Source organism: Pelophylax lessonae (genome assembly GCF_965119305.1).
Source record: "Pelophylax lessonae genome assembly, chromosome: 2".
In the NCBI taxonomy this organism is placed as follows: Eukaryota; Metazoa; Chordata; class Amphibia; order Anura; family Ranidae; genus Pelophylax; species Pelophylax lessonae.
Window position 1 is genome coordinate 266,056,533 of NC_138769.1, and position 16,974 is coordinate 266,073,506.

A 16,974-nucleotide genomic window follows, 5' to 3' on the forward strand; every position below is an offset into this window, starting at 1 on the left:
CAAGTTCTTTACAGTGCCCAGCAGTGCTGCCTCATCAGTGCAAATCAGTGCTGATTATCACTACTGCCTCATCAGTGGACCCTCATTAGCGCCCATCAGTGCAGCCTCAGTGCAGTGCATTAGTGCACATCAGTGCAACCTCATCAGTGCACATCAAATCCCATTGGTACAGCCTGATCAGTGCCTATCAGTTCAACCTCATAAGTGCACATCAGTGCACATCTGAGCAGCCTCATCAGTACCTATCAGTGCAACCTCTTCAGCACCTATCAGCGAAGCCTCTTCAGCATCTATCAGTGCAGCCTTATCAGCACTTATCAGTGCAGCCTCATCAGCACCCATTAGTGCATCCTCATAAGCACCCATTAGTGCATCCTTATCAGAGAAGCCTCATCAGCACCCATCAGTGCATACTGATTAGCGCAGCCTCCCCAGCATCTATCAGTGCAGCCTCATTAGAGCAGCACCTCACCAGCACCTATCAGTGTAGTCTCACTAGCACAATTAGTGCATTCCCATCAGCATCCAGAAGTGCAGCCTCATCAAAGAAGCCCCATCAGCATCCATCAGTGCAGACTGATTGGAGCAGCTTCATCAGCACCCATCAGTGCAAACAAACAAAGGCATTCTTGCGAGGAGCAGGCTACTACCAGTAGTGCAGTGGCATCCACCAGTAACACAGTGGCATCCACCAGAAATGGAGTACCTCTGCAACAAAGCCAGGTACTAGTGGGGTGTCACATCAGCCCCAAAGGGTTAGGGCCCATACCAGCCTACCAGAAGCACATTAAAACCCTCTATTGCTCCCCCCCCCTAACTCAGGAGCAGCTAATCTCCCCCCTTTAATGCACAGCCAGGTGTCCAGATCAACACAAAATATTTTGCACCCATTGACTTTTTAAATTTAGTTTTCACAGATGACTTATTACGTTCAATTGTGGACCAGTGCAACCCCTATACCCAACAATTTATAGCCAACAACCTAACATCAAGTTATGCCCGTCCCTATGAATGGAAACAGTTAAAAGTGGAGGAATTTAAAATCTTTTTGGGCCTCACATTTATTATGGGACTCCCAAAAAAAAAAAAAGAATTACACTTTTACTGGTTCACCCACCCCATCCATCACACATTTATTCATCAGTTATTCCAAGAACAAGATATTTAATGATCATTCGGTTCCTCTGTTTTAGTGATAATACCAAGTGCCCTCTCCAAAATGACCCAGCATATGATAAATTATATAAAATGTTGCCACTTCTGAAAAAAAATTTCTGTGCAGATGAGTCACTTGTCCAGTTGAGTGGCAGGCTGGGCTTGTAGCAGTTCATCCCCAGTCAAAGGACCCAATATGGGGTAAAACTTGATCAAGTGGAAAAGTCGTTTTGGACCTTGTATTACCACTCTTTTAAAAGGGTTATTATCTCTATGTTGATAATTAATATACCGGTTTGCCCCTTTTCCGCAATATTCACTGGAAGAAAATTTTAGCATGTGGCACAGTAAGAGCTAACAGGAAGGGCTTCCTGCAAAGGCTGGTGAATACAAAACTACACAGAGGGGAGGCGGTAAGTTTGCAGAACAAAGAAGTATTTGCTATGAAGTAGTGGGACAAAAGAGACATCTAAATGCTTTCTTTGATTCACAATGACACCTCTGTGCAAATCTCTGGAAGGAATGACCCATTCTAGAAACAAGAATGTACGCATAAATACAACATGTTCATAGGGGGAGATGAATTTAATGATCAGATAATCCAGCCCTATCTTGCTACAAGAAGAACCCACCTATGTTACAAGAAAGTCTCCATTTATCTTTAGAATTTGGTCGTTTATAATTCATATGTGATGTACGCAAATCCTCTGAGAGACCCATATCCTTTCTTAGCTATTAGGAGGAGTTTGGCACTGCCTTTTTGTACCCAGAAGGCTCAGCAGAAAGCATTCGCTCAGATGCAGTGAGCAGACTCCACGAACCCCATTTTCCCAATAAAGTCCCTCTCAGAGAAACAGGCTAAAGACATCAAAATAAAATGTTGGATGTGCTCTAGGGGGGTTAGACGAGACATCAGTGGCAGCCAGCCAATAGGGGGCGCAGGGGCGCCGCCCCCCAAAAAAAGAAGAAAGAAAAAGATTAAATAAAAAAAAACGTGTCTATTTTTCGCCCACTAGGGGCGCCGGACTATGTGCTGGGTATGGGGGGTGGGGTTTTTGACCCCACCCTCGGCTGGCAGAGGCGCAGATTGGCGCTCTCCTGGGGGTCATTGGAGCGCAGAGCAATGCGCCCGACACCCCCCACTTTTCTGATGTCCGGGCTGTGATTGGTCCAGACTCCAGCCTGGACCAATCACAGGAGGACATGGATCTGGTGATGTGACGCGTGGGGGCGGGGCACCGCCCCGGCGTCACGATCACCTTCCGCCTTCCGTTCCCGGCGCAGAGAGGCAGAGAGAGGAGTCGTCGGACAGGAGTCCAGGAGTCGCCTTCCCCAGCCCGGCCCGGTAACCCAGCGAGTCGACTCACCGCAGCAGCCCCAAATTCAGGACTCAAGTCAGAAGCCGGAAGACACCCGCAGCCGAGCTGGAGCCATCCGGGACTCTGAAGCCGACATCCCGACACACACTGCCACTCAAGATGGCGCCGCCGCCGACAGGCTCACTCATCCCACCACACACTTCTCTGCATTGGGGGCATATATACTGGTCACTGCATTGGGGGCATATATACTGGTCGCTGCATTGGGGGCATGTATACTGGTCAGTGTCACTGCATTGGGGGGCATATATACTGGTCACTCCATTGGGGCATATATACTGGTCAGTGTCATTGCATTGGGGGCATATATACTGGTCACTGCATTGGGGGCATATATACTGGTCACTGCATTGGGGGCATATATACTGGTCAGTGTCACTGCATTGGGGGCATATATACTGGTCACTGCATTGGGGCATATATACTGGTCAGTGTCACTGCATTGGGGGCATATATACTGGTCAGTGTCACTGCATTGGAGGCATGTATACTGGTCAGTGTCACTGCATTGGGGGCATATATACTGGTCACTGCATTGGGGGCATGTATACTGGTTAGTGTCACTGCATTGGGGGCATATATACTGGTCACTGCATTGAAAGGGGGCATTTATACTGGTCACTGCATTGAAAGGGGGCATTTATACTGGTCACTACATTGAAAGGGGGTCTGTACTGTGGGGTTTGTGCTAGGGGGTCTGTACTGTGGGATTAGTGCTAGGGGGTCTGTACTGTGGGGTTTGTGCTAGGGGGTCTGTACTGTGGGGTTTGTGCTAGGGGGCCTGTACTGTGGGGTTTGTGCTAGGGGGTCTGTACTGTGGGGTTTGTGCTAGGGGGCCTGTACTGTGGGATTAGTGCTAGGGGGCCCGTACTGTGGGGTTTGTGCTAGGGGGCCTGTACTGTGGTGTGTGTTCCAAGGGCCTGTACTGTGGGATTAGTGCTAGGGGTTTTTGACCCCACCCTCGGCTGGCAGAGGCGCCGCTTGGTGCTCTCCTGGGGGTCATTGGGGCGCAGAGCAATGCGCTCGACACCCCCCACTTTTCTGATGTCCGGGCTGTGATTGGTCCAGACTCCAGCCTGGACCAATCACAGGAGGACATGGATCTGGTGATGTGACGCGTGGGGGTGGTGCACCGCCCCGGCGTCACGATCACCTTCCGGCTTCCGTTCCCGGCGCAGAGAGGCAGAGAGAGGAGTCGTCGGACAGGAGTCCAGGAGTCGCCTTTCCCAGCCCGGACCGGTAACCCAGCGAGTCGACTCACCGCAGCAGCCCCAAACTCAGGACTCAAGCCACAAGCCGGAAGACACCCGCAGCCGCACCGCAGCCATCCAGTCCGGACTCTGAAGCCGACAGCCCGACATACACTGCCACTCAAGATGGCGCCGCCGCCGATGGGCTCACTCATCCCTCCACACCGTAGCTCAGCACAGGACTCCCCCACTAACACCACGCACGGAGAGAGGTTAGAGGGCTGCAGCTTTCCCAGCCACTTCTCTGCATTGGGGGCATATATACTGGTCACTGCATTGGGGGCATATATACTGGTCACTGCATTGGGGGCATGTATACTGGTCAGTGTCACTGCATTGGGGGCATATATAGTGGTCACTGCATTGGGGGCATATATACTGGTCAGTGTCACTGCATTGGGGACATATATACTGGTCACTGCATTGGGGGCATATATACTGGTCAGTGTCACTGCATTGGGGGCATATATACTGGTCACTGCATTGGGGGCATATATACTGGTCAGTTTCACTGCATTGGGGGCATATATACTGGTCACTGCATTGGGGCATATATACTGGTCAGTGTCACTGCATTGGGGGCATATATACTGGTCACAGCATTGGGGGCATGTATATTGGTCAGTGTCACTGCATTGGGGGCATATATACTGGTCAGTGTCACTGCATTGGGGGCATGTATACTGGTCACTGCATTGGGGGCATATATTCTGGTCACTGCATTGGGGGCATATATACTGGTCAGTGTCACTGCATTGGGGGCATATATACTGGTCACTGCATTGGGGGCATATATACTGGTCACTGCATTGGGGGCATATATACTGGTCACTGCATTGGGGGCATATATACTGGTCAGTGTCACTGCATTGGGGGCATGTATACTGGTCAGTGTCACTGCATTGGGGGCATATATACTGGTCACTGCATTGGGGGCATATATACTGGTCACAGCATTGGGGGCATGTATACTGGTCAGTGTCACTGCATTGGGGGAATATATACTGGTCAGTGTCACTGCATTGGGGGCATATATACTGGTCAGTGTCACTGCATTGGGGGCATGTATACTGGTCAGTGTCACTGCATTGGGGGCATATATACTGGTCACTGCATTGAAAGGGGGTATTTATACTGGTCACTGCATTGAAAGGGGGCATTTATACTGGTCACTATATTGAAAGGGGGTCTGTACTGTGGGGTTTGTGCTAGGGGGTCTGTACTGTGGGATTAGTGCTAGGGGGTCTGTACTGTGGGATTAGTGCTATGGGGCCTGTACTGTGGGGTTTGTGCTAGGGGGCCTGTACTGTGGGATTAGTGCTAGGGGGCCTGTACTGTGGGGTTTGTGCTAGGGGGTCTGTACTGTGGGGTTTGTGCCACTCTCAGTCAGTGTATCCCATAATAGGGTGTCTCTCACAGTATATCCCATAATAGGGCCCCTGCTCCCTATTATGGGATATACTAGTACTGATGGACCCCTTAATATGTGATATATTGGGAGAATTTGTTCACGCAAGCAAAATACAGGGGACAAAATGGGTGGAGTCTATAAGGGGTGGAGCTTCTGAGAAACGGGAGGGGTCAAAATGGAAGGGCAGGGTCTTGCGCCCCCCATCTTAAAACTTCACCAGCCGCCACTGCGAGACATTAGCTAAAAATTGTCCCCAGTGTTCTTCCCAACCAGGCCTCTGCATAGGTGACTGTTTCTACTTCTCTACAGTATTAGTGAAGTATGATGAACATAATTCTAAATTCCTGCCATTTGCCTTTACACTCCTCATGCCTCTACCTGTTCCTGAACTGACCCTAGCCTGTTGCTTGACCATGCCACTGCCTGCTACCTAAACTGACCATGCCTCTGCCTGCACCTGAATTTACCCTGGCTCGTTATTTGACCATGCCTCTGCCTGTTGCCTGAACTGATCATACCTCTGTCTGCTCCTGAACTGACCCTAGCCTGTTTATTGACGATGCCTCTGCTTGCCACCTTTCTGCCTTCCACCTGAATGCCTGCCATTTGGACTAATCTATTATAGTAGTGGGATTCAAGATAACACAGGGGTTTCACATATGTGAAGGGCTTCGAAATAGTTTTTCAGAGTGGAGAAAACTACATTTTTGGTTTTCTCCAGGTTTTGTAATTCCTGGATTAGGGCCTGGAGACTGAAGGCTTCAAAGAAAGAGATGAGAAGAAGCCTCTATCCCTCTACCCCTGTGCACAGGTCTTTCCTGACCAAGGCCCTAAGCCTGATGTTTCTGCCTGCTGCCGACTTACCCTGGCCTGTTAATTAATCATGCTTCTGCCTGCTGCCTGTACGGACCTAATACCTGTAGTATGAATCAAACAAAGAAAGTGCAAAAAATCCGCACTAGATATAAATGTATACAAACAAACATAAGTAATAAGTGATAAAACAGCTGCTAGCATGGGTCAACAGACAAACCACCCAAACATTAAATATACATATAGTGCAGTGCTATCAAAAAATTATAAAATGGTAAAATACAAAAATGTGGCGTGCTTCAGATCAGGATATTGTTCCCAGTGTCTCTTACTACATGGACAGCTTGCTCCTGCTGTAGAAACCTTCCATTCATTGCACCCAGAAACATCATTAGACATACTACATTCTGTATCACATAGCTGCCCGGACTGCTGATTGGCTGTAAATGATTGCATGATTGCATCATCTCACGCATGTGGTATTGCCATACACAGAATGAGTAGCAGAATGTAATTTGGGATGTAATTTTTGGTATCTGCATGCTATGTGTTAGAAAAAACTTACAAATTTACAACTTTGTGTAAAAAGAAATATGTTTTAATTTTCTTTCCACGTTTTCCGAAAACTTGTGGAAAAAGTGACATGTTTAAAAGACTCATTATGCTACATAGAAATATATGTTGGGGTATTTGCTTCTCAAATGGGGCTATTTTTTGGGTGTTTCCATAGTCCCGGTGCTCCAGGGCTTTCAAAATTGTAATAGGGAGTCAGGAAATTAGATGTGTAATTTATGCTCCTAGAATGCCTGAAGGTGCTCTTTGCATGTTGGGCATTTCTATGTAGCCAGGCTGTGGAAAAGTCTCACATATGTGGTATCGCCATACTCAGAGCGAGTAAAAGAATGCGTTTTGGGGTGTAGTTTCTATTATGCCTATGCTATGTGTGAGAAATAACTTGTTAACATGACAATTTTGTGGAAAATACCTTGGAATGTCTACTTTCAAAAAATAAGTCATTAGAGGGATATGTGTACTGTCCTGGATTGTTAGGGCCTCAAGTAATAAGATAGGCAGTCAGTACATCAGGATTATTACATTTTCAAAAACTATCTAAAATGCATTTTTTTTGCCCTTCTTTCATCTATAGCGGAAACAATAAAAAAACAGACAAACCCAAAAAATGACAAAAATTGAATTTGGGTAGTGTTGCATGAGTAATTGTCATTCAAACTGTGAGAGCACTGAACACTTAAAATTGGCCTGGGCAGGAGGGGGGGGGGTATAAGTGCCCAGTAGGCAAGTAGTTAAAGGACCAACAGAAAGCCTCATAAGGAAGGTAAGAAGAGACAAAGCTTGACTTTTGTGAAAAAGTCAATATTTGCATAAATAAAATGCTTGAGTTTTAATGCTCTCCTTCTGCCTCACAATCCTTAGTATAAGTCAGTCAGGTTTCTATTAAATGACCATTAGGAAGCCTTAATGAGAAGAGAACGTTGGGACAAAACTTGGCTTTTATAGAAAAGTGAATATTTGTGTACAATTTCAACTGCCATTTTTTATGAATCTAGTGATCTTTGTGAAGTCACTGATGGTAACCTCTATTTAAGTGTTTTTTTTCCCATCATATGCTATATTTAAATTGCCCAGCCTTTTAGGAAGTTTACTGGTAATATAGTAGTTGAGGTTGAATAAAGACAATAGTCCATCCAGTTCAACCTGTGTAGGTGTGTATGGCCGTAATCATCTCTCATACCCCTGAATGTTCTGATCCTTGAGATGTACATCCAAGAGTCTTTTGAAAGTAGCCATACTTCCCTCAGAAACTACCTCTTGTGGTAGAGAATTCCACAATCTTGTAGCCCTAACTGTAAAGAACCCCCTGCGTTGCCTGAGGTTAAAACGCTTCTCCTCTAATCGCATTGTATGCCCTCGAGTCCTTATGCAATCCTTGCGACTGAATAGCTTTTTTTCTATGCTGAGATCACCATTGAGGTATTTATAAATTGCTATCATGTCCCCTCTCAGACGTCTCTTCTCCAGGGAGACTAAATTAAGCAATTGTAGACGCTCTCCATAATTAAGGTCATCCAATCCCCTAATTAGTTTAGTTGCCCTTCTCTGGACTCTCTCCAGCTCCAACACATCCCTCCTAAGGACTGGCGACCAGAACTTGACAGAATACTCCAGTCGGACCAGAGTTTTATAAAGTGGTAGGATTATAGTTTTATCTCTGGAATACATCCCTTTCTTTATGCATGCTAATATTCTGCCAGCTTTGGCAGCTGCTGCTTGATATTGCATGCTATTGCTTAGTCTATCCTCTACCAAGACTCCCAGATCCTTCTCCATTTTTGATTCCCCCAAAGGTTCCCCACCTAAAGTGTATTGTGCTTTTATGTTTTTAGTCCCCAAGTGCAAAACCTTACACTTCTCCACATTAAACCTCATTTGCCATGTCGTTGCCCACTCTGTTATTTTGTCCAGGTCATTCTGTAGGATATCTGCTTCATGCTGTGCAGTTATTGCCCTGCCCAATTTTGTGTCATCTGCAAAAACTGATATAGAACTACTGATCCCGCCCTCAATGCTGTTTATGAATAAATTGTACAAGGTTGGTCCCAGGACTGAGTCTTGGTGGACCCCACTTACCACCAGTCTGAGTATGCGTAATTTATTACCACCCTTTGGACACGCCCTTTTAGCCAGTTCCGTATCCAAGAGCAAACCTTGTGGTCGATGCCTGCAGACCTTATTTTATAAATTAAGCGGTGTGGGGAATTGTATCAAACGCCTTAGCGAAATCCAGGTACACCACATCCACTAATAATTGTTTCAATCTGCATTCTTTATTTGTTATGTAAACATGGCTTATCTATTAAAGGTAACTTACTTTCCAAAGGCAAAGCACTCCAATGTCACTGATTGCCTTACAAGGGTGTATGTCTCAACAGGGAAGCGTACTTTAATACTTGGTGCATACAAACGTGGCTCAGCTACAAAACATAAAACATTAAACTGGTTATATATATTTCATGAGTTTGATTCCCAGCATTAAAACAAAGATTACTAATGTTAAAACATGTCACACCTTATACCATGATTTTATACTGTATCTTATGATTTATTGGCTTAAATGTATACTTTATCCTATTTTATTAACCCTAGTTATGTTTAAGGATACCACCTATTTACCTGTACAAAGTTACCATTGGAAGCTAAATATTTAAAATGCCTCTAATTTTTGTTCTATGTTACACGTCCTTTCTGGTTTGAGTACATTTATGCACATGCTACCTTTCTGTAAATGGGTAAATGGCTATGGTGTGGCTTGAGAAATAAATCCCAGTATGACATTACAAACATAAACATCTTAGTGTGTCACCTAATGCTCCTCACAGTATCCTCATAGTATATATTCCTTTTTTCTTTTCGAAAGAATTATACAAAGCAAATGTAAAAAAAAATGCAAAGCAAATTCATCACCCAGTAGATTTTATAAATCACATGTGGCTATTTTCTGGCACCAATGCATTTGTGTGCACAGAACTAGTTTTTACTTGTGTGCCAAATGGACCCATTTGTGGAGTTGGAGTATCCACAAAGTTGAGACAAACTCTTTTGAAATTGTAGGTCTAGGGAAAATTATATTTAATTTCTCAATTGCAATGGAGAAAAATTTACAGTGCCAAAGGTTGGTTTCAATAATTCATAAACCAAAATATGCCGTGGGATGTCTGTCTAAATAAAAAATCTGATGCAACTTTTTTTGATATGGATGATTATAGGTTATCTAGGATTAAAACGGTGATGCGGCCAGCTTAGTGGACATTTGTGCATTATTTCTTTATTTTATGCATTCAGTCCCGCCCAATAGAGTATATCACCAGGTCTGTTTTCACATTTCTCGACTCCAATATGTCTCTTGTGCATTTAATATAATAATTTGCTTTTTTCATGGAATTGGAAATCACCAACCTTTTACCTCTGAATATTGGGTTATCAAAATTAACCAATTCTGCATAAGAAGTTCTATGTGTTTGCCCCTGTTGCAACTGTGTTTTTTCTGAAATATGAAAGCTAGACATAGTTAAATACACTTGAATCTCAAATGCTTTACCAATAACCCTTGTCTTTAAATGGCAGTTTTTGGGAGGGTACCAGGTATCATAACTAGAAAGAGCTTCCTAGGCTTTTAAGTTCCTTCAGTGTTAAGTTAATGCTGGCCTAATATCATATTTGAAACCTAGCTTGGACAGCTGCAAGAAAATTTTTCAAGAATGTTTGCAAATGTTTTGATTCCACAGATTGCCACTGAGCTTATATTCCTTGACGTTTCTTTGAGGATATGAAATACCTCCCTCTGTGTTTGAGCGTAGGTGATCTCTGTCCCCATCATTAATTTAGAGGAGGCATCAGCATGGGTTCTTTTGAAATATAATAGCATGCTAATGTTCCAGCGTGAAACTTTTTTTTTCTTTTATACAAATTCTAAAAACACCTTGATGGGCAAATGTCAGTCTGGAGAAATGAGCATTCCTAGGAAGGCTGTATTTGCATGGAGAATATTCTAGGTAAAGCTAACCAGTGATGCTGAGCCTTCATAAAGGAAATTGAATGATTGACAGGGAAAGAACATATACACTAAGGATGGGGACGGAAGGCTAGATGATGCTAGATTTCCCTTAGCTGGGAGGCAGGCTATATATGACATGCTCCAGCCTTTAACTCACACTGGGAGAAGGACACTGGGAGTTAGCAAATTCAGTACAAAAGAGGAGCCTAAAAAACTCTGCAAGACTGAAGATGTGACTGGATGTAAACCTTAACAATTTTTAAAATATTGTTTAATGAAAAGAATGCAAAAAATATTTACAGACATGGTATTACCAAATAAACATAAGCAACAATAAACATTAAAAGGTTTAAACGTAAAAAATACTTTAGTAGAGCAGACTTGATCTTACAGTGCAGTTTGGATCACTAAAGATTAAGTCTAATCTGATATTGCAAGAGTCACTAGGCCTCAAAGTGACTCTCAGTCATTCTTACTAGCTCTGTTGTTAAAAAAACAAAAGCACCACACTGCTTTTCTTAGGGAAGTCTGAGGAGTGTGTTGTAGGTGTGCTGGAGTATTTCATAATGCCCAGTGAAAACACAATTAATACAAATTATACTGGGTAAGTCTAAAGTTTTAAAGGACAAGTCTTCACAACCCATAAACCAGCAAATCATTTATGAAAATCAAGTTTTGGGTTGCTAGAGATCAAAAATGACATATACTGTATGCATGTTTCTTCTAGGAGATCTAATGTACCCTTATAGCCTTCTAGACTTCTGTGCTATAGTTATATATCATATTTATCTGGTTTGCATCTTCTTACACATTATTGTAGCCACTTTTTGGGAAGGTAACACTATTACAGTAGAAATTATAGAGTATGTATGAAAGTTAACTCTGCAGAGTTCAGCTATTTACCAATACTCCAGCCTTACAGTTCTGTATTGCTAAACAGAAAAAAGACCATTTACAACATGTATAGTTACTACAAGGTTTCATTATACTGTAAGTCCTTCTTAAGGCTTACGAACCTTTGTATTCTTTCTAAGTTGCTTTTTGCTATATGTTCTGACTTTCATGGCTACACAGACAGGAGATTTTAATCTTACCAACTTTAGATTTTTTGTATAAGTAGGCCAGCATTGTGTTCAACACCACTTTCCCGTCCCCCCCTTCCTCGCCACACAGTATGGTGTTTTTTCAGACCTCCCTACCATCACACCCTCCATGAGTTAGCTGTGGCAGTTATGGCTTCTAGTGTAGTCATTTGAAATTGCTTCTGTTTGTATTCTAATTTGAATTTCTGTATATAGTTTTTCAACTCTGCCCACTGAATTTACTCATTTTGTGGGTACCTTTTGTCTATAATATCAAGTCCATTTGAAAGTGGGCAACTGTGTTACTGTATAAGATGTAAATTGCTTTGCAAATTGTTACACCATTGGCAACCATATAAGAATAACCAGAGATCAAATGACTGTACTGTACATTTCTAAAATCCTCTACAAAGAGAACCATCTATATTATTTTTCAATAAGTCCAGGCAAACTCAGAGCCCTAGCACTAGGTTATCCATGTTGCTAGCAATGTATAGGTGTTCATGTCTTTATCCAAGCCGTATACATATTATTGCTAAAGCTTGTGTTTAGTAGAAAGGACTGGCCTCAAAAATTAAAATTTGTTTAAATATATTCAAAAGTATCACTTTGTGCAACTGAGTTAAGTACAGACTTTAATTTTCTTTGCTCTTTTGCTATTATTAGCTGATGTGCTATGATTCTGAAGGACTTTGTTCCAAATGCAATTTTGTTATAAATCAATAATTCATCTGTGAACACAAAGTTTTTCACTAATAGTATCAGGACTCCCACTTTGCTCTTTATTATAGAAACTGTAAAATGCAAAGTTGGTTTTGGTTTTAGGATCTCAAAGGTATTATAATGTTAAACTATTACAGTATATGTGTTTGTAAATCTCCTTACCCTTTTTCAATTCACTGCAGTAAAAAAATATTTTTCTCCTATTTTTAGTTATAAAGGCATTTGAAGATTACAACTTAGATTAGCATGTTATTTACATCTTTTTATTCCTCCAACATTTTTACAACAGCCCACTTCAAAGATCTCTGGTTGCTGACATCATTTATTGTATTTGTTGTGAATTCTTGTGTTTGACATCTAGAAATGGCTAGGAGTCAGGCACTGGAGAGATGCTTATCACATCAGACTGCAAATTCATATTTAAAAAGAACTGACATAATACCATTATAAACAAGTCCCAATATACCATTACACACATGCACTCCTTGGGCCAGCTCTGAGATAAAGTACAGTGTCATGCCAGTGCTCAAAGTGGGACATGTGTTATCCTACAATAAGTTTTCCTAAAAGCATTATTACATCACTAAGCCACTAACCTCCTGGAGTGATGATAAGTGGAGTAAAATTACTGTAAACACTTTTGGTTGTAAAGGCGATGTGACTGGTGGCAAGACAGGAATATTTTCCTACATCTTCTGTTTCTGTACGTGCAATATACAAATTCCCTGTCACTTGGGATACAAAGTGTCTACTGTCATTGGCTAAGAAATTTGGAAACTCATTCAACAGCCATCGGTAGGATAAACCTGCAAGAAACAGATAACAATAAATTTAAAAAAAAAATCCATAAACAAAAACAGTCAATCCATTATATGCAATTTAATTGATAAACAAAAAAAAGTTAGAGAAAGCTTGGAGAAGGAAATAAGGATTCCATGAAATGTCCTTCCCCACCATTGCGATCCTGAGTCTACACTGTGCGTATGCACACTCCTCTTCTGCTGTATCATCTCCCAGTTATCTCATGAGTTTGAGTTGATGTGCTTTCCGACTGATGAGCACTGAATCCTCCTACCTGACATTGATGGTTGTCATGGGAAGTTATTTGCTCCCAGGCATCCTGTGGGTTTTTTTTTATGATAGAGCTGGAGTAAAGGGTGGGGCATAAGAAAGAAAGAAGCTTTCCAGCAATTTTCTACCAGTAAGTGAAGGATGTTGGTGCCCAGATGCACCATAGGACAGTCTCTCTCCAACAAGGAAATCTCTGACATGTAATGCTTAAACAGCACAGCCTCTCTTAACATGGTCTCAAATTAGGCAGTCCCCAGACCTGTCAAATTTGTCCCACCATGTCATGGTGATCTCTTGGTCATGGGACTAGGCTGCTCTGGTCAGTAGCGTGCACTGCTCACAAACATATATGGATTATAAGGGAAAAGGCTTAATTGCAACAACTAACTAATAATGGATCAGGATAAGATATTTAACAAAGATTAGAGGGATTGCTAGAAGCCTAGAGGGACAAAAACCCTAAAAGGGTTCTACAGTCTACAAGTCCAGCTCCTCCAATCTCATGAACTTAACTGACAAAATCCTTACATTTAGGAATAGTTATACTTCAAGTGAGAAGGAGCTAATAAAAGATTTCAGTTCAGTTCATGAATACTTTTTCAAGGCACTGTATACAGTGAGGGAAAAAAAGTATTTGATCCCCTGCTGACTTTGTACGTTTGCCCACTGACAAAGAAATGATCAGTCTATAATTTTAATGGTGGGTTTATTTTAACAGTGAGAGACAGAATACCCAACCAGAAAAATCCAGAAAAATGCATTTAAAAAAAGTTATAAAGTGATTTGAATTTTAATGAGTGAAATAATTATTTGACCTATTTGCAAAACATGACTTAGTACTTGGTGGCAAATCTTTTGTTGGCATTTAAAGAGGTCTGCCATTTCTTGTAGTTGGCCACCAGGTTTGCACACATCTCAGGAGAGATTTTGTCCCACTCCTCTTTGCATATCCTGTCCAAGTAATTAAGGTGTCGAGGCTGACGTTTGGTAACTCGAACCTTTAGCTCCCTCCAAATATTTTCAATGGGATTAAGGTCTGGAGACTGGCTAGGCCACTCCAGGACCTTAATGTACTTCCTCTTGAGCCACTACTTTGTTGCCTTGGCCGTGTCTTTTGGGTCATTGTCATGCTGGAATACCCATCTATGCCCAAACTAATTTCCTGGCTGAGGGAAGGAGGTTTTCACCCAAAATTTGACATTACATGGCCCTGCCCATCATCTCTTTGATGCAGTGAAGTTGTCCTGTCCCCTTAGCATAAAAATGCCCCCAAAGCATAATGTTTCCACCTCAATGTTTGACGGTGGGGATGGTGTTCTTGGGGTCATAGGCAGCATTCCTCCTTCTCCAAACACGGCGAGTTGAGGCCAAATAACTTGATTTTGGTCTCAGCGATCACAACACTTTCACCCAGTTCTCCTCTGAATTATTCAGATGTTCATTAGCAAATTTAAGAGGGCCTGTACAAGTGCTTTCTTGAGCAAGGGGACCTTGCAGGCACTGCAGGATTTTAGTCCTTCATGGCGTAGTGTGTTACCAATTGTTTTCTTGGTGACTATGGTCCCAGCTTCCTTGAAATTATCGACAAGATTCTCCTGTGTAGTTCTGGGCTGATTCCTCACCATTCTCACGATCATTGAAACTCCACGAGGTGAGATATTGCATGGAGCCCCAGCCCGAGGGAGATTAACAGTTATATCTGTGTTTCTTCCATTTGCAAATAATCGCACCAACTGTTCTCACCCTTTCACCAAGCTGCTGGGCGATGGTCTTGTAGGACCATTCCAGCCTTGTGTAGGTCTACAATCTTGTACCTGACATCCTTGGACAGCTCTTTGGTTTTGACCACAGTGGAGAGATTGGAATCTGATTGATTGGGTGCTTCTGTGGACATGTTTCTTTTATACAGGTAACAAGCTGAGATTAGGAGCACTTCCTTTAAGAGAGTGCTCCTAATCTCAGCTCGTTACCTGTATAGAGGACACCTGGGAGCCAGAAATCTTTCTAATTGATAAGGGATCAAATACTTATTTCACTGATTCAAATGCAAATCTATTTATAATTTTGTGAAATGCCTTTTTCTGGATATTTTGTTGTTGTTCTGTCTCAGCAACGGATCAAATATTTTTCTTCCTCACTGTATATATACATCCTTGACTTCAAGTGGTTAAAACAAGCATAAGTTCAGAATGTGTAATTTGTATAAATTTTTTCAGCCAGTGGTCAGATTTTCAGTAAAACTGATCCGAGCAGCCATAGAGTCGTCAGACCACTTTCTCTATCAAGAGAACTTGTTGCCTGCCCATGCTGTCACATATTGGGGCTTGTCCCCCCCCCTAATGTAAATAAAAATGCAATAAAGAAAATTAAATTCTAATAAAATAAATAAAAAAAAAATATTAAAGCAATCCCATCTCCCTGTGCACACATGCAAATTCAAAGTACGACAGTGAAAACAATAATTATAGGTCTCAGTTCATGGTTAACTCTAAATTGAAAACCTATAAAAGCTTTGAAAGTGTCATCTATGAACAATTTTGGATACCACAGTTTTTCGTCATTCCATGGGCTTGCTCAATTGTAAGGTTTGACATGTTTGACATGTTTGGTATCTAAACTCATTTTTATATTTTACAACAAAAATAGGTATTATATTGTGTTTGTGTGCACTAAAATACATTTTAGTGTATTTTTTCCTGAAAATATGCACTTGCTGTTGCACAAATATCGTGTAACATAGAAAAACAATATAATTTATTCTACAGGGCCTCTGCTTTCAGAAATTATGAAATTGTTTGAGGGTTGTATATCATTTTCTGGGGAAAAAAATGGGGATTTGCATAGGACGCAAAGTAGGTGCGTGTAAATGTTCCATATAGGGTCTACACACTCCTACACTACTACACACATTTTTTTCATGAATCCATAGGCAAAAAAAGAGAGACTGCATAGTACAAAACTGTATAACAATTTTTTTTTATAAAACCAGTACACAATACTCATATTTGTTAGTGCTACCTTAAGCATTAAAGCTTAACTATCTATCACACCCTCCAGGTCCACTGAGAGTGGTGCACCACTCATTTGGTAGCATGCTGAAAAAAAACAAAGCCACACCCACACAAAAAACAAAGCCACACCCACGCATTTTGTCACCAAACCATCTCCCATAGCTATTAGATATACTATGCTGGTCTTGTGCTCTTCTTCCCTATGCACTTTCCTTAATTATTGCACCTTTTTGTTTTTGAATGGACTGCCAATACACAAAACTCTCCCATCTGTGTATTGTTGTGCTCTGCAATGCATTTGTCCCGGGGTGCAATTCAAAATAAATAGTGTTGCATTGTCAATTACCAAGTGCTGCAGAAATGTATGAAAAAGTTGTGTATTTTGAAGATTACTGAAAAGCAGAAATGTAAAGCCAGCCTAGGGGCAGAGTGGTAAAAACATGCAGCTGAGCTGCGTTTTCACTGAACCCCTCCCCCCCCAAATACCCCCCTTAGGCTGCAAAGGC

At 42.0% G+C, this 16,974-nt stretch overlaps 1 protein-coding gene across 1 annotated transcript in view; it reads right to left on the bottom strand.

Moving 5' to 3' along the window:
* Positions 1-16,974, bottom strand: part of CNTN2 (contactin 2) — a 211,473-nt gene that overhangs the window by 88,926 nt on the left and 105,573 nt on the right. The window contains exons 6-7 of the mRNA XM_082245194.1: positions 12,983-13,192; positions 8,899-9,001 (exon numbers count right to left, since the gene is read on the bottom strand). Coding sequence (XP_082101320.1) covers positions 8,899-9,001; positions 12,983-13,192 — 313 coding nt within the window. The remainder of the gene's footprint in view (positions 1-8,898; positions 9,002-12,982; positions 13,193-16,974) is intronic.